The sequence below is a fragment of the Bufo bufo genome, chromosome 7, assembly GCF_905171765.1.
Source record: "Bufo bufo chromosome 7, aBufBuf1.1, whole genome shotgun sequence".
Lineage (NCBI taxonomy): Eukaryota > Metazoa > Chordata > Amphibia > Anura > Bufonidae > Bufo > Bufo bufo.
Genome location: NC_053395.1, coordinates 148748452 through 148772740, shown reverse-complemented (window position 1 = coordinate 148772740; position 24289 = coordinate 148748452). Strand labels below are relative to the sequence as shown.

Below are 24289 nucleotides of genomic sequence, written 5' to 3'. Positions count from 1 at the left end.
ACTCCTAATTGGATGATGATGCAAGGGTGGCAGTCGCAGAAATGGAAGCCCTATTGGATACTGCTGTCCCTAAGGCTAGGGCTACATGGCAACAGAAGGGGTGCAACTGTACTGCAACATGTGCTGTGCATAATTTTTTGTAATGATATTCAATGGTGTCACACTGCGACATGCAGCAGGCGTGTCGCATGCCACAGTGCGACACCATTGACTATCATTTAAAAAAATGTTGCGCGACAAATGTCACTATGTAGCCTTAGCCTAACCCCCGAAAGGATAGTTCAGCTAGTAGTCTGAGGATGGTAGTGCAGGAAGACCTAGACAGCTAGTATTTATAGGGGATTCTATAATCAGGAAGATGGATAGAATAATTTGTCATCAAGCCCGTTTTAACCGAATGATATGCTGTCTCCCCTGGTGCCAGGGTTTGGCATGTGGTGGAACAGGTGGATAAATTACTGGGAGGGACTGGTTATGAGCCAGCTGTTTTGGTCCAACAGAATGACCGAATACCAGAATACATGGTAGGTGGAGTGTCCTTAGGAATAACTTCAAAGAACTAGGTTACAGGCTTTTGGGAAGGTGGTATTCTCTGGAATACTGGCCGTGCCATGCACAATACCGAAAAGAAAACAAGAGCTCATGGAGCAAAATGCATGGCTTCAGTCCTGGTGTAGGGCAGAAGAGTTTGGGTTCCTAGAGCACTGGGCCAATGTCACCGCCAGCTCTCTGAGAAGCTCTGGCAGACGTTCTTCTGTACCTCTTGCATGATGTTCTTTGTTTTGGTTTCACTTTGTCATCTCTTTTCCTTCTCCCAGCTGTCACCTATTTACACTGATTGCCTCCCTTTATATTCCCTCCCATTCTGCCTCACTTTGCGGTTTATACTACTTCCTGGATTGTGTTCACTGCTAGAGGCTACAACTGCTGGTTCCTCAGATAAGTCTTTTTCCTTTATTTGTGTTTCCATGCTGGCTTGATTCTAGGTGACCCTGACTCCCTCCATATTAAGTGCAGGGAGCCGGTGGTCATGTCCCCTCACTATTATAGGGTTTTCAGGTGTCACACAGTCTAGGTACGAGGGCATGCAATCCTCTATCATAAAGATCTTTGCATGGGCATAGCAGTCAGGGAGAGCTCTAGGGGTTTTATAGGGCTCACCCATATGTTCCTTAGTTTGGGATCAAGTCAGTAGGATGTTTATTTATAACTTCCAGTTTTCTGCAACACCATCCGTGACAGCCAACTTTTCATTGGGGTACAAACTGTATTCCAAGGATAGATTGCACCTAAATGGAAGGGGTTGTGCTGGGGGAGAGAATACTAGCAGGAGTGGAAGAGTATTTTAACTCTGAATATAGGGGGAATGGTAAGACAGAAAGTCAAGTTCAGAAAATATTGGTGGGTGGAGAAATGTTTAATAGGGGGTTATTCAGGCAGTGGATAGGGAGATCCATGTTGAGAACAAGCAATAAAAACTATTCCGGGAACTGAATGTGGAAAATGTAATAGTAACTTAAAATGTTCACAAGTGCTTGAAGTCTAGCAAGCAAAATAGAGGAGCTGGAATCCATTGTACTGGAGGAACACATACTATAGTTGGGGTGGCTGAGACCTCGCTGGATTCTTTAGTACATTTTTAGTAAAGACAGGACAAATAGGAAAAGAGGTGAGTGTGTCTGTATGTTAGGAGTGATCTGAAAGCAAGTGTGAATGAAGCAATTGTGGGTGAAGATGGTGAGGATGTTGAAACCATATGGTTGGACTTACAAAGGGGAACACAGAGGAGAAGTTCAGCTGTACAACTAAAGGCAGTGGTCAGCACAGACTGGTACAGTGGTCATAATAACTTCTCAGTTATGGTTCTGCCTTAACTGCAAAGGGGTGTAAATTCCTCAACTTGCTGCTGGACCAATTTGTGGCCAGTCTGTAGAAGATCCCACTAGGGGCGATGCACTGTTGGATCTGGGAACACTCGGTAATAGTGATCACAATATATATTATATTCTGAACTGTAAAAAATAATGTCCATGATGGCAAAAACAATTTTAAAAAGGCTAATTTCGCTTGGTTGAGGGCAGCACGCTGTGCATAGACTGGGAGTAGATATTGTCACAGAATAATACAGAGGATAAATGAGAGAGCTTTAAATCTACATTGGGAAATTATGCTGAAAATGTATCTGTACAGGTATATACTGTAGCTACTGTAAAAAGCAATAAAGGATCTTTAGAAAATACAAATATGAGAGGTCAGCTGTAGCCTTTGAAATTTACAAAGGGCTTAATAAAATCTCCAAAAATACAAAATAAACTGAAGGTGGCCAAAAAGAGCAAATCCAATCCCCAAAAATTCTTTAAATGTTTAATTGATAAAAAAAAAAAAAGTCAGTGCAGGTAGGTAAGTACAGTTTGTAATTGGATTGAAAACTGTCTGAAGGACCGTGTCCAGAGAGTTGTGGTCAATGATTCCTATTCCGAATTGTCTCCAGTTAGAAGTGATGTACCCCAAGGTTCAGTGCTGGGTCCCCTCTCATTTAACTCAGGATTGATCAACTTGCGGGCCTCCAGCTGTTGCAAAACTACAACTTCCAGCATGCCTGGACAGCCTATATCTATTAGGGCATGCTGGGGTTTGTAGTTTTGCAACAGTTGGAGGGCCACTGGTTGAGCATCTCTGATTTAATGTATTCATTAATGATATTGAGGATGGGATTAATAGCACTGTTTCTATTTTTGCAGATGACACCAAGCAATGCAGTACTGTGCATGGTGTCAATGGAAGATGTCCAAAAACTACAAGCGGACATGGACACACTCAGTGTTTGGACATCCGCTTGGCAAATGAGGTTGAATGTGGATGAATGTAAAGTTTTGCATCTGGGTAGTAATAATCTACTTGCATTATATGTCCTATGCAAGAGTCACTTGTAGAGAAGGATTTGGGTGTACTTAAAGAAAAGATCATAGACTAAATAATAGCATGAAATGTCAATCAGCTGCTTCTAAGGTGAGCAGCATATTGTCAGGTATAGACTCGCAGGACAGGGATGTAATATTCAGTCCGTGCCCTATATCAAAATATTAATTCTTCTCCTTATTGTAACAGCGGCTGCTGTACGCCGCTGTTCCCCCGCCTGTCGCCGCTCAGCTGTGACCTGTGGCCGGTGCTTCCCATTTCACCGCTGCGGTCCTGGGCTCTGTTTCTGCTATTGCTTCTGAGTATTCCGCTCCACAGCTTCCACTAAGCCCTGGTCACAGAGCAGTGTAATATGAAACCAGCCGAACTCAGGCTAAGGGTAGAGCGTATCACTCCCTGGGCTGTCTGTGTTAGGTCAGGTGACCTCGCTGACCAACCCTGGCTCTCCTGCAGGTACTAAAGTGGCTCAGCCCTCTTCCCAGATGCCTCAGTGTCAAGGTCCTTGCGTTTGTTGGTTCCTGATAGTCACGTGTGCTCCTGACCTATACTTCGTTCCTGGATTCTGCTTATCATCTGATCCCTGCCTGCTTGCTGTGACTCTCCTGTTGCCGACCCGGATTGCCTGACCTGTACCTGTGCCGCCTGCCCTGACCTATTGCCTGTCTGACCACGTCTCTGCTGCATTCTTCGGTTCTGCACCGCTGCTTTGGGAACGTCTCTGCTCACCTGACTACGCTTATACTTCAGGTACCTACTTTGGTCCGCCCGGACCAGCTGCCACTTACTCGGGGATTGCTCTAGGGTAGCCCCTGGCAACTACCCTAACAGCCCAAGCCTATCCTCACCTTCAGAGGCTCTAGTGAAGACCAGTCAGTTGCTTAGTCACGCCCTCCAGAGTATAGCCAGTCAGTGGCACAGTGGGTTCACACCCGCTGAGCCGTGATACTTATATTCTTAAAATGTACACTGGGGCACATAATCCTTTATGAAATAGACATGGGGTTATTATGTTGTGCATGATTTAGGCATGTGCTTTTAATTCAGTGGGTTGTTTCATCTTTGTGTTGTCATTTTGTTGTCATTTAGGACTAAAAGCCAGATACAAATCTTTTAAAAATGCAGACAATTGTCCCAAAATTGCCAGGAAAATAAATGTAAGTGTGCAGCTGGGAGAAAGCCGCGAGTTTATTTATCATCAAAAACCATTTCAGCAACTTGATTAAACATAATAAAACCATCAAGGAAGCGTGGTTGTTCTGGTATGCAAATGCACGACATAGATGCCACGTAGTGAAAGCAGTTATCCTGGTAAGATTGTGCCACTAATAACACCACCCAACTAGTAAACCAGCCACACATTAGATCCCTTTGTTGAAGGCTACACCTACACAGTGACCATGGCCATGAAACACATTAAGCAACCAAAGATCGCTGTGGAGCACAGCCTGCCTTGTAAGAAATGAAAGTGAATGGGGTCACGTTACCACCCGTAAGTTGCAACTACCTAGCTGTTGCAACATATCCAACCCTGCTGGCAACACAACTCTGTCACTTTCATTGATTGGGATGCAGGCTATGCTACATGTGTGTCCCAGCCAAAGTCTCAGTAATCCCAGATCTTTACAAAAAGTTACACATAATCTTTTTATATGAGCATTTACCTTATATAGTGGTTGGAAAAAGATATGTTGAGTTCAACCAAACAGTTGGAGAACTGGACGAAGGGAAAGGGTGTGAGGTATACCTCTATTGGGCTGTGTCAGGACTGTTATTGGGCCAGGTTCACACAAACGTGTTCAGTCCAGGAAACACACTTGGTGTGACAGCGGCATTTCCTGGGCTGAACACTGCTCCTCTGACCGAACGCACAGTATCGTAATGATTTATGATGCCGTGAATTCCAGCCTGAACGGGGGTCTGCTGAACTATAGTCACATAATGCCGTGAGTACAGTACACTAGACCCATCGTCAGGCAGGAATTCACAGCATCCTAAATAATTATGATGCTGAGAGTTCATTCAGAGGAGCAGTGTTTGGTCCAGGACATGCAGCCCTCACACAGAGCACATTTCCTGGACTAGACACGCTCATGTTAGCTGGGACTGAAATCCCTGTATGTCTATAGACGCCTCACACATTAAAGGGTTTTCCCAGGTTCATAATATTGAAAGCCTATCCTCAAGATACATAGGTTATCCATATCAGAGGAGTGTGGGTTTAACTTGCGGTACCCTCAATACTTAGCTTTTTTAAGGGACCGATTCGTTCTTCATTGTTTACATGGGTCTTTCTACTTGGTAGCAGTGGTGCAGGATACTGTAGCCTTATCCCGTTCAAGTGAATGAGCAAGGAGAAAACTGCAACCCCCTTCAGACTGATCGACATAGGTGTGGGACTGCCTATCTGATATTGATGGGCTAGCCAGCCGATAGGCCTTTGATGTTCTGATCCCAGAAAATCCCTTTAAACCCCGATATGGTCTACAGCCTGTGTATATAAAATAAAGCTCCACCGTTTAGTGTGGCTTCAAATGATTCATTAGTGAATTGCATAAATATCTCCCTCATATGTGTATAGATGAATCTACTGTTATCATACTTTTCCTCTAGCTGTAGGAGGGATTCGATAATTACTTTTACATGGTGGGTGTCTTATTGAAAGAGGAACAGATAAGTCCTCTTTCACACGACCGTATGGCTTTTTCAGTATTTTGCGGTCCGTTTTTCACCGATCCGTTTTTTTGTTTCCGTTGTGTTCCATTTCTGTTCCGTTTTTCCGTTTGGCATATACAGTATACAGTAATTACATAGAAAAAATTGGGCTGGGCATAAAATTTTCAATAGATGGTTCCTCAAAAATGGAACAGATATGGAAGACATACGGATGTATTTCCGTATGTGTTCCATTTTTTTGTGGACCCATTGACTTGAATGTATCCACGGAACGTGATATGCGGGCAATAATAGGACATGTTCTATCTTTCAATGGAAATACGGAAACGAAATGCATACTGAGTAGATTCCGTTTTTTTTGAGGAACCATTGAAATGAATGGTTCCGTATACGGAACGTAAACGGAAGAAAAAAACTTTTGTGTGCAAGAGGCGTAAATGTGGTGGGTTTTGTTCGGAGGTGCTGATGAAGGTGTACTTCTCAATCTTTATAGACTTTGCTGTAAGCATCCATGTGCAGATACTGTAGCTGCGGCTCGTTCTCATTTGATACCACTATGTATTTGGTGATTTTATTTTATTGCTGCTCTTTAGTGAACCAGTTATTTTTGAGCATAAATTATAATTTAAGTGTGTGGGTACTTAGTACAAAATCTACACCAACTAGTGGCCCTCATGTGCCTGATGGATCCCATGAGAAGGCCGATTCATAGGGCACAGCTGCCTTTGTCAGGATAATGATCATGCATGAGTGCTCGGCACATCCATAAAGAACAGAAGAGTCACTTTGTTATCCCCTCCATTATGGGGGCACAGTGGCAGCATTCCCATGTTCATGTGTTGCTCGTATGCCTGGGTCTATGCTCAGTGTTCTTTTTCTATGTATTTTGATTTGCTTTTGGAACATCTGTGTTGGACATTTTCTTTTCTTGGTCCAAACGTGTTCTTTGCTAAATAAAAGATATAGCTAAAATGGCAGCCACAAATACTGCTGTGTAAAAAGGGTCATACATGTGTGTGGCTATCCTTTCACCAGCCCTGGGTGAATGTGATGTGTGGCCCTTTCATGGCGTGAAGGATCGCATTTGAGGCTTTCATAATATGTGGAGTTGACCATCACTGGTCTACACCCTGGTGTATGGAATCCTTCCAGTTCTTCCAGGTAAAAATATATATATATCTTCACTAAGGAAGGAAGAACAAGTGGGAATAGTCAGTCAGTGGTCAACTGTGCCCAATAATAATAATAATAATAAAATCACCAGTTTTACCTGATATCCAAATCTGGTCAAATTTACCACAATGTTTGAAAACTAGGCAGCTTTATCACTAAATAGGTTTTTCATTATAAAGACTCTTAAAGGGGTATTCCCATCTCAGACAATGGGGGCATATCGCTAGGATATGCCCCCATTGTCTGAGAGGTGCGGGTCTCAACGCTGAGACCTGCACCTATAACGAGAACCGAGCGGGGAGAGCTGTGGCTGGAGGACCCCACCAAGCGCTGCTCCCATAGAAGTGAATAGGAGCATACTGCGCATGCGCGGCCCAGGCTCCCATTCATTTCTATGGGGCCGACGGAAATATTTTCAGCGGCCTCATAGAAATGAATGGAGGGCGGCTGTGCATGCGCAGTGCGCCCTCTTTCACTTGCAGGGCCCCTTTCTCTATATAGGTCCGGGTCTCAGTGGTGGGACCCGCACCTATCAGACAATTGGGGCATATCCTAGCGATATGCCCCCATTGTCTGAGATGGGACAACCCCTTTAAGGAGGTTGTGCCATAAACTACTTCTTACTCTAACGGTTTTCAAATTTACCTCCTTTACAGTTTTCTCTTATGCCCCATGCTTGTCATGTGTTGCTGTCCCATCGTGCCTTAGTTCAGTGATATGTCCTGAGTTCCTGACATCAGCAGAGCATGTGACACTAACCACAACCACTTACCAATGATATTTTCTGCGTCCTACATTAATGCAGGATGTAACCATATACACTAAACATCAAAACTGATTTTCCACAGGGATCAGTGGTAGGCTAATAACTTTAGAATAAGGAAGTTTTGATGAATAGTATTTGGGGAAAGTGATATAACAGGGAAATCTGTTGGGCGGGATACCTTTATATTAGTGGGACCAACCGCCTTTAGGCTACATTCACACGTCAGTATTTTTCTATATCCCGATTTTCGGTCCGTTTTTTGCGGATCCCTTGTTCCTGAAAATGTTTCCGTATGTCATCCGATTTTTGCGGATCCGCAAAAAAAACGGAAACATGTATAAATTTCAATAAGCAAATAAAGTTGTTTGGATTTCTTTAAAAAAAAAAAAAAATTAAAATGTAATTTCCAGGAACGGAATCCACATAAAACGGATGACATACGTAATGACATCCGAATATCTTCCGTTTTTTGCGGATCCATTGACTTTGTATTGTACCAGGATCCGAATTTTGCGGAAAAGAATAGGACATGTTTTATATTTAAACGGACATGCGGAACGGAACAACGGAAACGGACAGCACACATTGTGCTGTCCGATTTTTTTCCAGGACCCATTGAAAATGAATGGGTCCAGATCTGTTCCGCAAAAAACGGAACAGATCAGGAAAGAAAAAACGGACGTGTGAATGGACCCTTAATCTCAGTTAATAAAAAAGTGAATCCCTCAAGATACAATGGCCTCAGGATACAATATTTTCAACATACAGTGGTCTTTTCTGACCCATCGTAAGCGGAAACCAGACTCCACATACAATGTCTCAGACTCTGATCTAACCAGTCAGGGTCACTTCCCTGGTAAGAGCTGTATTAGTCGCTAGTTAGCAGCAATTCCTGACTATTGCAATATATGTAAGGACTTGTTTTATCTGTCTTCTGCTTATTTTTTCTTAAATCTTCATTTTCTCGTATCTAGGATGTTATTTTGGGGCTTTGGAACCAATTACTCAAGTTACAGTGGTTTCAACATACAACTGTTGTCCTGGAACCATGAGGGACCAGTGTACATGGTGCGGCATTCTAGCTCATATGGGGTGCTTATTGTCAGGTTGTCTAATTCGGAAAAAAAAAACTATCAAAATGTGGCTCCCTCTGCACCTCCAATAAACAACTGATTTTGCCAGGGAGCCACATACAGGGTTAAGTCTTGTGTACAGTAATGACCCAAAAAGCATTATTGGATTGTCCTGACTCTCAGGCCCCATCTCCACAGCGAAGCTACTGTGCATGGAGTTCACATCATACTGACATTGCTCCATGGATGGTCCTTATAAACTCCGATAGCAATTTATCTTGATGAAAGGAGCGTGTGACATGCTTTTTATATTCTCTCGCCTTTGTTACTTTCTTTGAAACCACTTTAAAATCATTTGGTTGTGGGATCCGCTTCAAGTACCTGGATGGACTTGTCAGCAGAATAATTATCGCCTTGTGACAACTTGTCTACTAATGTGCATTTGTTTGCTTCTTTCATTGCAGATGTGCAGGTTACTCTGATAAATTGGTGTCTGCAATGTTTTATAGAAGAAGCTCAGAAAATTCTATGGAGGAAGCAGAATATCTGCTATTAAGAGCAGGGCCGGTGCAAGGATTTTTGCTAACACAAGCGAAGCTACATTTTGGTGCCCCCGTGGGCCAGGGATAGGTAACCATAGCACCCAAGGTTTTATTGCTGGCACTAGGGATGAGCGAATCGACTTCGGATGAAACATCCGAAATCGATTCGCATTAAAACTTTGTTCTAATACTGTACAAAGCAGGAGCTCCGTACAGTATTAGAATGTATTGGCTCCAACGAGCCGAAGTTATTTAAGTGGTACCTTGGAACCGAACCCGAGTTCGGGAAATGTTTTTTTTACAGTACAAATAAATTTATGAAGTTATTGCGCAAAGTCTCGCGAGACTTCGTGAAGCAATAACTTCGGCTCATCGGAGCCAATACATTCTAACACTGTACGGAGCTCCTGCTCTGTACAGTATTGGAACAAAGTTTTATGCGATGTTTCATCCGAAGTCAATTCGCTCATCCATAACTGGCACCTGTGGTTGGGAGAGCCCTAATTTCTAGTCCACCATGTGGCTGCTAAGGTCTAAATCTTGTCCGCCTCTTGTGAAAGCTTTATGGCACGTACTGGTTACTGTAGATGACCCGTCATAACGGGGGTTCGTAGTAAATATGAAACTTAAGCAGAGATGGAAAACGGACACAGACTGCTCCGTGGGAATAGGATGATCTGCCATTTACAAGTAACCAATAAGGTTTCATAAAGGCAACCCCTTGTTACAGATAAGCCCTGATAGATCATATGGACATGGTTTTCATGGTCTTACAACCCCTTTAAGTGCATCTATAGACAAACATGAAAACCTGCCTGCTCCTGGACCTCAATACAATATGCAGGCCTTTGCCCCTTCAGTTGTGCCATTGGCTTGACTGACAGGTACCATTGTCAGCCACATTAGCCACCCAGAGCCTCATTCTTTCTCAGGAGGGGGTGCACTATCACATACTGAATAGTCCCATAGCCTCAGTCATGGCCCTCCTTGGCCAGTGTTTGGCTGAGAGGGACCAGGAGACGGTGGAGATGTGTGACCTTTGTTTTTTATGGCACTTTCAACCTTTAAAGGGCATATGTCCGCAGATTTGTACCCATTAAACTGGCTGACCTGTTCCATGTGCGCTTGGCAGCTGAAGGCATCGGTGTTGGTCCCATGTTCATATGTGCCCGCATTGCTGAGAAAAATGATATTTTAATATATGCAAATTGGCCTCTAGGAGCAACAGGGGCGTTAACGTTACACCTAGAGGCTCTGCTCTCTCTGCAGCTGCTGCTTCCTCTGCCCTTTAGGAGAAGTCAGAGCAAGGCACGATGATGTCTTCACTTTCCTGTCAAAAAGGAGATGGCGCAGAAGTTTCAGAGCGAGCAGAACTTTAAAGTGTAACGGCAACACCCCCATTGCTCCCATTCATAAGTACAAATCTGCTGACAGATGCCCTTTAAAAAATAATGGACAAACCCCTAAAAATTCTTCTGTCTGTAGGAAATGAAACTGTCCATTTTCAATAGTAAATTATAATGGGTCCTGTGTCCATTAGTTGTAGGTCATGTGAGTGCACACGTCATGGAGACCGTGCACACGTGTAACTGTCCATGTAAAATGATGTTGAAGCCTCCATGTTTTTTGCATCTTCTTTCATGCTTCCCATTCTGTTTGTTACTTTAATTCGCCATCCCCCATCACTATAATAACTCCATTATTGTAACTACATTAATCCCACAGTTCACAATGTTTATTCATGAGGAGTCAATTACCCTGCCAAACGTGTCGTGCAGCTGAAGGCTTAATGTCCTGAATGTCTACACGGAGACTCCAGAATTATACCTCGGCCGGCAGACGGGGGGTCCGTTCACACAGCAGTCATATCTGCCTCATAGTAATAGAATATTTAGACCTGCGGCTGGGGATTGAGAATTATTAGTGGTCATTATACTGTTTTGTTTTATCATATTATTAAGAATCCTGATTTCTAATATCCATATCTGAGGACAATGGGTGACCACCAGGAGGGTGGCTGTTTATGCCCCCATAGCCCCATAGTGGAATCCAGTTGAAGTGGCAAATCTGCCTAGTCTTGTAATAATCACACCACTGCAGAAAGGACTGGTGATCATATTAGCTGAACACAGGTTTTTATTTGCTAGAAAAGGGAAACTTAGGGTACTTTCACACTAGCGTTTTTCTTTTCCGGCATAGAGTTCCGTCACAGGGGCTCTATACCGGAAAAGAACTGATCAGGCATATCCCCATGCATTCTGAATGGAGAGCAATCCGTTCAGGATGCATCATTTTGACTGATCAGGCAAAAGATAAAACCTCAGCATGCTACAGTTTTATCTCCAGCAAAAAAAAACTGAAGACTTGCCTTAATTTATTTTTCCCCATAGGAATGTATTAGTGCCGGATCCGGCATTCAAAATACCGGAATCCCGGATCCGTCCTTCCGGTCTACGCATGCGCAGACCGGTAAAAATTTAAAAAAAGATACAAGACGGATCCGTCTGTCCCCATGACAAGTGGAGAGACCGATCCGTTCTTGCAATGCATTTGTGAGACGGATCTGCATCTGGATGCGTCTCACAAATGCTTTCAGTCACATCCAGTTCGGCGGATCCGGCAGGCAGTTCTGACGACGGAACTGCTTGCCGGATCACACTGCCGCAAGTGTGAAAATAGCCTTAAAGGGGCTATCCAGTAATATTTAAAGGGAACCTGTCACCGGGATTTTGGGTATAGAGCTGAGGACATGGGTTGCTAGGTGGCCACTAGCACATCCGCAATACCCAGTCCCGATAGCTCTGTGTGCTTTTATTGTGTCAAAAAAACGATTTGATACATATGCAAATTAACCTGAGATGAGTCAGAGCTTGAAAAATATGACTCTTCTCTGGTCACACAAGTAAGATATGACTCTTTTATGTTAATTTGCATATGTATCAAATCGGGTTTTTTGCACAATAAAAGCACACAGAGCTATGGGGACTGGGTATTGCGGATGTGCTAGCGGCCATCTAGCAACCCATGTCCTCAGCTCTATACCCAAAATCTATGTGACAGGTTCCCTTTAATGATGACCTATCCTCAGAATAGGCCATCATTATCAGATCAGCAGGGGGGGGCCCAGTCCCCGATCAGCTGAGGGAGCTGTGGCCTCACCGGAGCTCTGGTGGGTGCAGCAAGCTCCCAGCATCTCTCCCAAGCACAGTGCCGTACATTTTATAGTGGCTGTACTTGGTATTGCATCCTAGCCCCATTCAGTTCAATGGGGCTGAGCTGCAACTAGGCCATGTGACCAATGTACAGTGACGTCAGATGGCCTAGGAAGAGGCCACAGTGCTCATGAAGCGCCGGCCTCTTTTATCGGCGGGGGTCTGCCTATACAGTTAACATTGAACTCAATGGCAACAGAATTTTTTTTTCTATGCACTGATCTCCCCATGGTGATGGCTACAGGAAAAACGCTATGCTCTATGTCAGGAAGCAAAAGCTCAGCTCCGGGCCAGAAGCAGTCACATAGTCATAGTGTACCTCCATGGTAAGTACATCACTAGAACCAATGTTTCCTTTCATTATCTTAATGGGTGGGCATCCCAGCAATTGCACCCACAATGATTACACATATATAACAATTAATATTTAGTGTCACTTAGGCCGGGTTCACACCTGTGTTGTGAACTCCAGCACTCTGATCCGGTCACAAAATACTACATGCAGCAGTTATTGTCCAGCCGAAAGGCGGTATATATGCCGGAAAGCGTCTGAGTCCCCCTGGATCCCATTACAGTGTATGGGGATCCAGTCTGTTCTTCCGCTGCAACAGACTGCTGGAGTTCACACCGCATATGTGACCGCGGCCTTAATGGAGCCGTCCCATCGGGCCAACTCCCTCACCTATAATCCCTATTAAGCCATATGAGTATACTTGGGCTACTTTCAGACCAGTGTTTTTACTGGATCCGGCAGGGTTCAGCAAAAACTCTTCCGTTACTGATAATACAACCATCTGCATCCATTATGAATGGATCCTGTTGTATTATCTTTAACATAGCCAAGACAGATCCGTCATGAACTCCATTGAAAGTCAATGGGGGAGGGATCCGTTTTCTATTGTGTAAGATAAAGTCAGAGAAAACGGATCTGTCATGACCCACAATGCAAGTCAATGGGGACAGATCCTTCTTGTTCCGCATCCTAGGACGGAAAGCAAACCGCAGCATGCTGCGGTTTCCTCTCTGGTATGAGAACGGAACGGGATGCATTTTTGAGCACTCCGTTCTGTTCAGTTCCATTTTGTCCTCATTGACAAAAAATGGGGACAAAACTGAAATGTTTTTTTCCGGTATTGAGACCCTATGAGGGAACTCTATACCGGAAAATATTAATGCTAGTATGAAGGTAGCCTTAAATTGGGGGTTTCTCATCATCTCCCTCTAGTAGTTGAAATGGAGATAAACTGAAAATTGCTTTTGGGCACCATAATCTGTTGTGATATCAGCCAGCCTTCGGGGTGCTGTATTTGCAGAAGAGGTTGACAAGGAGGGACAGCTTGCTTAAAGGGGTATTCTAGTATTTGGATGAAGAGAAGGTTGCAGGGTTGTTGCACACAGGGCATCAGTACAACACTAATATTATATCCTAAGCAGGTCTAATTACCTTTTTTGTCACACTGTTGCCCCTATGTGCTCCTCAGCGGTGAAGCAAGAGTGAACTTCAGCAGCAGCCCTTGTGGGTTACGAACTATAGTTCCCATCTTCCAGGCTGTTCTCCTCCCCTGTATTTCTCTGGCTCCGCCATCTTGTGCACTTCATATTGTGCTCCCTCACTGCTGAGCCTCTTACAGTAGTTCCCAGTTACAGCCTCCTGTATCTCCCACTGCGGGAACTGAGCACGCTCGACCAGCAAGCTGAACGGCAGGTCCTAACCCTGGGCAGAGCATTACAAACATCACATTTTAAGCCAGGAAATGACTGAAGATTTAATTACTATATATTGAGGATTTTTACTTTGTACCGCAAACTTTTAGTAGGAGTCAGGTTTTGTATACCGGAATACCCCTTTAAGGGTTTATATGTACTTATGTACTTGGTAAATAATTATAGATTGGGGATGAAGTGCAAGGGGCTTGATGATACATTTGTACAGTGGTTGAAATACGAGGCCCCAAGTGTGTACTTTGAAAGCTGGTTCTCTGTAGTGTTTCATCCACCTGCCTTAATTGATATAAAATAATTTGCGCTTGGGATTGTGTTCTTAGTATCTAGAAATTATTACCATTATTATTTGCATAGTCTACTGCCTTGCGCTTTATTTGTTGGAACCCTTGCAGTATGGCAGCATATGCTCAGAAGGTGTATCAGTGGGAAGAATTCATTATAACAATGTAATTACTATAATTACATCCAGTGTTGTGAATTCCTATTTGGAAATACTATTTTATAAGGGAACTTGTAGAAAGCAGGACATGTACACATCGCAGAGATGTTTGCAGTGAACTGCTATAGGAAATAATTATCTAATTGTAAGTTAATTTATTCTTGAACCTTCAGTAAATGTTAAAGACAACTCTAAAAATGCAGTCCTATTTTCAGGTAGCATTTTATAGAGCAGGACGAGCGGAGCAGATTGATATATTGTATTATGGGAGAAGTTTCAGTTTGTATTTTGTCCATTTAAATCTCTGTGAATTTAGGTTTTAGGAGTCCAGCGGGTGGTCCTATCAGTGATTGACAGCTGTCTTTGTATGCCCACTTATACGTGGAATGTTGTCAGTCATTGAGGAGGCCCGCCCCCTGGACTCCTAAGCCTAAAATCAGCAAAGGTTTATCAATCATTGACAAGTAATACTGAATCTTTTCCTATAAAACTATGTATCAATCTGTCCAGCTGTTCCTGCTCTATAACATGCTGTGTGCAGCTCAGACACCATGTTCAAAGTTGCAGGTTTTCTCTAAAGTATTTTTGTGCGTATAAGGTCTAAATTTGCTATTTTCTATAAAATGTAATCAAAAATCTTACCCTAAGGGTCTGTTCCCATATATTGGATTTGCCAAAACCTGCGTCAAAATTGATGATAGACTGCTTTCAATGCATATGCATGGGGTTTCCAGACCCCGTTCATTTGCTAAAGAATTTTTTTTTGTGAGGTATCATGTCCACGTTGCAGGACAAAATCTGTGAAAATAATGGCAGTCATTTGTAGATATAAACAGTAGGGCTGATCCTTATGTCACAGCACTTGAAGCTCCACACCCACAGTCAGCCTTGGGTTTCTGCTACGGATCCTCTAGTAACTATGTGTTGGATGTGTATATTGAGTATGAACAAAATCTTAGGCCTCATGCACATTAAAGGCGAATGGGAGCAGTACTGCAGTAAAAAGCTCTTTCCACTGCACAACTGATGGAGCTGTGTAGGCACTGGAGCTACTGTAGAACAGCCGATCAGCAGGGTGTGATGTGTCAGACCCCCTCCGATCAGATAGCGATGGACAGGCTATCACTTGTAAAATGGGTGAACAACCCCTTTAAGACAGCTTCTGATAGATCTCGGCAAATAAAAAAAGTCTGAGGCATCAGAGATACAGTTGGACCCTGTGAGATGGAGGTTGTACAAAGCATAGTACAGTAGTGCGCATGGGCCCTCAGAGGGATCACTAAAGTGTGAGAAGTCATGAAGAGTCATTTTTCTATTCAAGTTCAGCAACCATTTTTAAGTGCCAGCAGGAAGTGTGGTCATATTGGATCTTTTAAAAATGTTCTGGAGAAATTGACCCTCCAGTGTGACTAGGATATAACCATATCTGAATGTGTATGCCCACTTGTCACAACAAACTACTGGTAATATTAACCTTTTATTCATTGCTACATTAAGATACGAAAATCAAACAAAAGTGAAAAGTCACTGTTATAGAGGAATGGCGCAACAAGCGTTATAACATGCTCTAGAATTGTGGTTTAACGTGGTATACAGGTATTTGCTAAAACAGACATGTCAGGGGAGGCGACGGTTCCTCTATTGTACATGTTTACAAAGGATTCTCCACTGAAAAACTACAATGTGGTTATTACAGTGGGGGAAGAAGTCTTGTTCTTTCATGTAAATTTTTGATCACAAGTAGCTGATCTCACTCTAATTCTTATACATTTTTGCATGTCCAGATTTAATTTATGATTAGCATAATCATTTCGATTGGTGTAATATTTGTAATTTGACATTGTCAGACAGCTGATGGGTGACAAGAGTCAATGATGGCCTTCCCATTTCAGTATCCCTAGGCCGAGCTTTGTGCAGAAGGCCGTATACTCGGTAATCACTAGTGGATCCAGTAGGCACCCTTTGCCCTGCCATTTGGTGCTTGTAGGGAGAAATAACTGTATTATGGCATCTAACACTGGAGGTATACAGGCGTGCAGAATAGCCCAACAGAAGTCTATGGGAGCCTATTATGGCTCTGTACAATTTGTGCGCATGGCGCCTTACAGTCAGACTGAATTGGAGAACTGATTGAGCTAATGTCTTGCTCAGCAGTTGCTGCAGAGATCCTACAGAATGACTCTGACTGGCCTGATAATGTTATTAGGTTGACAGAATGACCTACATCCATAGAAGTTATCATTTCCGAAATTCTTTGTTTTGTTCCAGGCAAATCCCTGCAAAATCAGCTGCCAGTTTCTTTCCACTAAGGGAATTCAAATAAAAGTCCATCCTTAGAGCATAACGACAATCAGATACTGGATCAACCCTCCAATTATCCTTTCTTCCAATCACAGACTGCGGTAGACAGACATCTAAGCCATTTGACCCATTCATTTCTCGAAACACATTGCAGATGTGGTTACCAGCAGCATTCATACTACATGAGCTGATACCCGCTATCATCGTGTGCCCAGCTGGTGCAACCAAATGGTCATGTGTCAGGCACTTCAGCGCTATCATTTCATCCAAGTGTAGCTTATAAAATATAGGGCATTATGCCTTAGAATGTCCCATCACTTGCTCATTTTTGGATGTCCAAATTCTGGCCCCCACTGATCCTTACAAAGAAAGGACAGCAGCATCAGCTAAGTGCTATGGCTCCTTGATAATGTGGCTGGGAGTGATGCTGTGTGCTAGAAACCAAGGTCCCTGACCTCTTTAGTTCTCCAGATCAGCGGGGGAATGCCATGATATGTTTGGATGAGAATACCGTTGCTGGAATCTTGTGTATGGACCGGCAGTCAGCTTCTCTGTGCGTCCCTATGAGACGAAGATTCAATGTCTTGTAGGAATGCGTAGAGAAACTGACTTCAAGTTCACATGTAGGACACTGTAGGATTTGGTGAGTAAGAGAGCTGGTCAAAAGGTGCAGCGAAAGACCGGAACGGAGCTCACAACTAAATAAAGCCACCATGAAACGGATTACCCACACTACTATTTACATCATGTACCGTACTAATGGACCATTTTTGTGAGCATGTATTTTTCAAAGAAATCCAGAAATGAATGCTAAGAATAAGCAAGAACTATAGTTCACCTCTCTGTTTGCCATGCTGAGGTATTCTTTATAGTATTGACACAATTTTGCGGAAATCAAGCCGAAAAAAATAGGGTTAATCTCCTGATCGACTCCTTCTTTGGTTGCAGACTGACTGAGGGTGCTGGGCTTAGCCAGGGGGTCATCAACAGTCTTTTGGGAGGCTCCTGCTCCAGCCACATGTCTTACAGCTTGTCACAGGACTCTGAGGAGCAGGAGGCAAGTCATGGATGACCTCCTGGGACACAGAGAGAAGATTTCTTTATATATTTCTTCGTTTTAAAGGGTTTCTACCACCAGAAATACTGTTATGTAGCTGACTGACATTAGCGATGTGTTAACGTCAGCACTACATAACAATATGTTTTTTACATTTCTCCCTGCAGCCGTTCTGATAAAATAAGCACTTTTATAATATGCTAATAGCAGCATCGCTGACTAAATCCTGCGCCGTTCACTTCTGTATTCTGTACGTCACAGTGAGGAAGCCGGCATCAGGATAGCGGCCTTCACTCACTGCGCCTGCGCCGAATACAGAAGTGAACAGCGCAGGCGCTGGATTTCGTCAGCGATGCTGCCAACCGTGACATCAATCAAGAGGAGCGGGGCGGGCAGAACAGGGGACCTGGGTGGGATAAAGGGTGAGTAGATGGAGCCTCTAGGTGCCTATTTTACACCCACATAGCACCTAGAGGCTCATTAGCATATTATAAAAGTGGTTATTTTATCAGAACGGCTGCAGGAGGAAATGTAAAAAACATACTGTTATGTACACATCGCTATTGTCAGTCAGCTACATAACAACAGTATTTCTGGTGATAGAAACCCTTTAACTGTAATGAAACAATATAAATTAAAAGGGAAAGGAGGAAATAAAAAGATTCAAGTACAGGGATTTTTTATTTTTTTATTTGTTTGTTTCGTGTTTCTTTAAATTGTCAGTGATGTGCCTCCCTCACAAGCTACTAGCAACTACCACAAGTGTAAATGCAGCTCTGGATTATAATACAGGCTGGAACACAGGATCAGTACAAGATGAATGTATTTAGTTAAATGTACTTAACTTTTTATGTATAGCTTGCATGTAGAGTGAAAATCCTTTAATTTCATAATTCAGAAACGCTGAGACTCCTGCCTCAGAACTGCAGGAATTTTACATGACTGTGACCAGAAGAATGGACAGAGAGAATCAGTTAGAAGACACATTTTGTAGAATAAAGTGATGGTGGGACATTTTGTGTTGGCATTTTATTTTTAGCAGAATTTCCTCAGAACTCACTATTGATATGAGTACATGTTATATTATGCTATGCTTTTCTATGACCTAAAGAATATACTGCATGACAAACTGTGACACTCTTCAAAATACATTTAATACCAAATTTAAGGAATTTTACCATAAATTGAGCTGGAATCACACAGGACAAATATTTTTCAGTAAATGTAAAAGTGATTAACTGTATATCCTTCCTCTGAACTTTTCCTTCCATGTAGGATCTGAGCCATAAAGGGGTATTCCAGGCTGTTAATATTGACAGCTGGTCCTCAGGATAGGCCATCAATATGAGATCTCTGTGGTCCAACACCCCACACCCCTGAAGACTTGCTTTTTCAGAGAAGCTTGGGTACCAGAAGTCGGCACTGGAACTACATAGCTCCATTGATTGTGCAGTGAATATAGCTGGTTACTAGAGGGGTGCTGCCATTGAAGTGATTGGGAGCAGCAAAGCAGTTACAATCTCTGGCCACTGAGCAATGGATGGAGTTCTGTACTTATGATGCCGGAGCTACTCTTGAAACAGCTGATCAGCAAGAGTGTGGGGTGTCACAACCCCCTGCCGATCATATATTGGTGGCCTAACCTGACGATAGGCCATCAATATTAAAATTCTGGATTACCCCTTTAAAGTGGATCACAGCAAGCTCTGATGATCCCATTGACTTACAGTTGATGCACAGCACTTCCATTTTTCCAAAGCCTAAATCCTGTTTAGCAAATTAAAGATAAAATTCCACTTTAAAGTCAACAAAATAGGTTTATTTAGAGGCAAAGATTAGCAGTGAAATCACAGCCAACAGTTTACCAGTTTTGCAGTTAATAAGGTAGCTCACATTATATACATGCAGTCATTTCAATCATTTTAAATTCTCATTACAAAATGTTTAACATTTCACATACCAAATATCTTTTATAGTTCTGTCTCATAGTTACATTTGCCTTCAATGAAGCAGATAAGTTTCTAAAACGCTAACCTTTAGTGAACATTGTAAATGTGAAACTTGTTGAGGCACGATCAACCTGAAGTTAAAGGCCCTTTTGTATGTTTGTATTGCAGGCAAATATGTATACCAACCAATGACTCCTGTGGAGCAGCTTCCAAGCACAGAAATCCCAGTGGAACCACAGGAACAAACCAACACTATTCAGATTTCTGTCTCGCTGGCCGAGCAGTTTCTCAAAGTGGCTTCTTCCTTCCAGCCTCCATTCATACCGGAATCTCCACGCTACTGTACCATCTCGGACCTCTTCCTTGATAATTATCAGGTCAAATGTATTAATGGGAAGATGTGTTATGTCCAACGACAACCGCCACCACCACCACCTCCTGCACCGTCCTGTATCAGATCACGGCCTGAGAGAGAGTTCCTTCAGGAGATGTATCCACCCAAAGACACCGAGGGACCAAAAATAGATCATTGCTCTTCACCTTCCAATTCTGAGGACTCTGGGATCAATGCAGTGGGAGTTCCATACTTGGAATCATGTGATGAAGATACAGAGGAAGGAGCAGAACTTAGTTCAGAAGAAGATTGCAGTCCAGATGGTTGCTGGGGACAGGAGCCTTCACCTTTGGTATCACCTTCCAAGACTGATCTTGAGATCATAGAAACTATAGAGACTACAGTCTGAGTTATACAGAAGGGTATATGACATCTAGTGGATTTAGCACATGATGGCAGTAACCAACTGCTAAGAGACGGAGCAATACAATCATATTGCACACATACCTACAAATATCATCAAGTCACCAAGAATGTGTGTTCAGTTTATGGGTCAACCCTTAATGACTTGCACCCAGGATGAAATGAAGCACATGGAGAGAGGCACTGAGAAGCCTCCAGATCGACATCCATGCATAAGAACATGTTTTATATTCATTAAGGCATATTCATTGGTGGTGTTATCCAGTTGTATAAGTGAGTTACGGCTGAATCAACAGATTTATTTGCACAATTTCAACACATTTCCTTTTTTATCATGAGATCGTATGTTATAGTCTTGATAACAAGGGTTGTCTGTGATTAATTTCTTTTAACAGGTTAAGGAAGTAGTCACAGGATATAACCTGCAGTGCCGGTCACAACATGGGGCCTTTATCTTGGGTATGCTGCAATGAATATAAAACGATTCTGTTTACCAGTGTTATATTCAGATGTCTTTGTAAGGGAAATTTCACTGTTAATACATGACGTCTCACATTCCTTAAGTATTAATTGGCTATACTGAGCAACTATATAGTTCAGTAGTTTTATCCTGAGACTAAAGGACCTTTTACACAGGACCAATCATCAGTCGGCTGATAATTGGCTCGCCTAATCACCCGAGCTCGTTTTTTGGCTGATCACATCTTTTAAGTTAAAACTGTTTCCAAGAGTTTAATAGTGATGAACAATTCTCTGGATAGATCATCAGTATCTGATTTGGTGGGGGTCTGACAGCCAGGGCCCCCGGTGATACGCTGTTTTAGAAGGCACTGGCGCTCCCGTGGCCTTCTCCGTTCTTACCAAGCACAGCGCCCTACCTTGTATAGGGGCTGTGCTTGATATCTCTAGGATAGGTCATCAGTATTAAAGTCTTGGAAAACCCCTTTAACATAAAAATAGTTGTTTGTCAGCAGCACATCTCCCAGTATAAATCGGATGTGCTGCTGACAGTACGAAGAATGCATGGAGAATGAACAGTCGTATGAATGATCATTCGTCCCTTGCTCAGGTGAAAGACCATTAAACAATCGCATTGATCAGTGTGGTATATTGTTGATCAACTCTCATTTTAGACAGAAATTGGCTTGTGTAAAAGTACCCCTAGAAGGAGCTGCCTTGTACATACTTGTCACTAGCTGTTCACTTGGACCATCATTAATTCACAAGTGTTGTACCAAAAAGTGTAAGAGGACCAATGCCCTAGTGCTTTCCCTGTATACTAGATGGTAAGAATCCTGTGCGTACATGATGTCTCTGTATGTTCCCAAGTACACATTTAACTAGCTTACCCAATCTTATCCGGTATTCATAGTATGTGATTGTTCATTGAAAAAAATAAACCTATGACCCTTAGGGTCTATATTTCAAGGATCCGACCAAAAGCTTTGAAACCCGGGCAATCTCAAACATGCTCCAAACAATTGTACACTACCTAATTTTCAGAACTGTAGCAACTACTTAGGTTTCGTTCATAGCACTCTAAACAAATGGAAGCCAAAAGATAAAATTGACATAAATGTGATGTTTGATGGTCCTGTTATTGTAATAAGTTATCAGTAAGACAGGGCCAATGCTTCATAAATCCTCACCACGATTCATCAATCCTCTGCGTCTTTCCTTTGGTGTTAAAAAGTCGCAAACCCCTGGTTTTGTGACGTTTTAAATGCAATTGAGAACTTTTTAGCCACAACTGGCATTTTTACACTCCCTCGCCAGTTTCCAAAAAGGCTGCGTTGGCGAGGGCAGGCTGCAGTCTGGGCCATCGCCCCCAGCACATTCATCATTATCTATGCCAGAAACGTGAATAATAACGGAAATCTACAGCAGCTACGGGCTGCTGTAGATTTTAGTCTGGCGCATGGACTACCGAAGGAGGCATTTAATTTATGAAGAGTTCTGCGCCATGTCATGAATGCCTGCTCCAGCAGCACAGGGACCATCAAGGCCTGCCGGTCTTGATAAATCAGGTCCTAAATGTAATATTTTATTATCACAAGCCTGTGACAACTAAAAGCGTTTGACCTTACCGTAATATACAACTAAAGCTTAGAAACCAGTTTATGACTGGCAGCGCCAATGTGCTTCTCATCTGGTAAGTTATTGAACCGTTAAGCTTTTAAATCGATATATTGACTGTTTAAATTGGCTTTTAGCCTGTGATAGAAGGAACGTAACTGGCTTTATTTATTCTAGTTACACAGCTTCGATAACCCACTTGAAGCTGAATTGTTTCACCTCTCAATCCTGTACAGATAACTAGACCTGACACCTTCTCGGTACGCAGAAGGCAACTCTCGCTTCTGTCTACTTCACTGGGCAATTACTGCATGGATGAGAGTCAATTATGATGCAATTAGGTTATAGTGACCTTTAAGAGCAACACATCTTCAAAGGGAAATAGCAAACCATAGGTGGCCAAATTGTAATTGAGTCTGGAGCGGACAGAATAAAACCTTTTCGAATGAGTTGTAGGAGCTCTGGTTGGCTTCATGTGTTCTTCATTTATTGCAAATTATAGTGCAGGATTCCTGCAGTGCAAGTATTAATATTTAACCGTATTAGTAAGCTTAGATAACATGTTTGTTTTTGAGTGTAGCTGAAACCGCTCTGGGCGCCATTTGTCCAGGATCGATTGGGATTTTCTGAAGATTGGAGGTAATCGCTTCTAGTAAAGGTAGATTTATTGCGTGCATATGTTAGAAACGTCTTGTTAATTGGAGCCTGGCACACATCACTATGGTCAGTACAGTATTTTCCAGTTCCTTGGAAGACAGTAAAAGCTGTCTATTTTACAATAGGGATGTTGTAGTGGCTCCTTAAGAGGAAAACCTTTTTTTTTTCCTTAGGGGTTCTCCAATTATAAAGATTTTGTAAGCATTGACTTGAAATATGGTGTTTTCAAGTGGTAGGATTATTATTTTAGGCTACTCTTATAGTAGTCTTCTCCTGAGGTCTTTAGCAAAAACAATATGTATTAAAGGGGTTGTCTCATGAATAATGTAAAAAAAATGAAAATCATACATAATCTAGTACATGACGACCTCTTTCAGGGCTAGAACCATTCCTGTAACTCGCATACATCCAGAGATCTCCCCATTCATTGCTCCATTTCCTCTGCTACATTTACTTCAAGCAGCTCCGAGTGCATGCCCTTTCTCAGGAGGCATGTCCTTTCTTCTGCAGCTAGTGGCAGTTGAAGGATGGAACTGAGCATGTGCTTCCTTTTCAGTGAGCAGGACAGAGAAATTAGAAAAAGAGCAAACAGAAGGTGGCGCTATACAGATAGATTTCATTGAATAACTCAGTAATACATTTTTAATTACGTGCAATTTCAAACGTATTTAGATCCAGGTGCTGGTTTGAAAACTGTAGAATATTTTTCGTGGGACAACCCCTTTAAGGATTGTTCATATATGTAATAGCAGTTTCAGATACTTTATGGTCTGTGATACCTTTATAGGGCTGGATTAACTACATTCTTCCTATATTTGCTCAGTATACTTTAAGGCATTTATTATAATGTATTTAGTCCCATACCAGGTCCTAGGAAAGCAGAATAAGTAGCTAAAAAGTAAGTTTATGAAAAATAGCATTCTCATGGTATCGTACAGTAGAGTTAAAGTGGATCATAATTGGTTATACC

The 24289-nt window shown here is 42.5% G+C and overlaps 1 protein-coding gene across 2 annotated transcripts in view; it reads left to right on the top strand.

Moving 5' to 3' along the window:
- Nucleotides 1–21410, top strand: part of C7H3orf70 (chromosome 7 C3orf70 homolog) — a 91094-nt gene extending 69684 nt beyond the window's left edge. For both annotated transcript variants that reach the window (XM_040439667.1, XM_040439666.1), the window contains exon 3: nt 19998–21410. In XM_040439667.1, the coding sequence (XP_040295601.1) occupies nt 19998–20572 (575 nt within the window). In that variant the 3' untranslated portion in view covers nt 20573–21410. The remainder of the gene's footprint in view (nt 1–19997) is intronic.
- The last annotated feature ends 2879 nt before the right edge of the window (nt 21411–24289 follow it).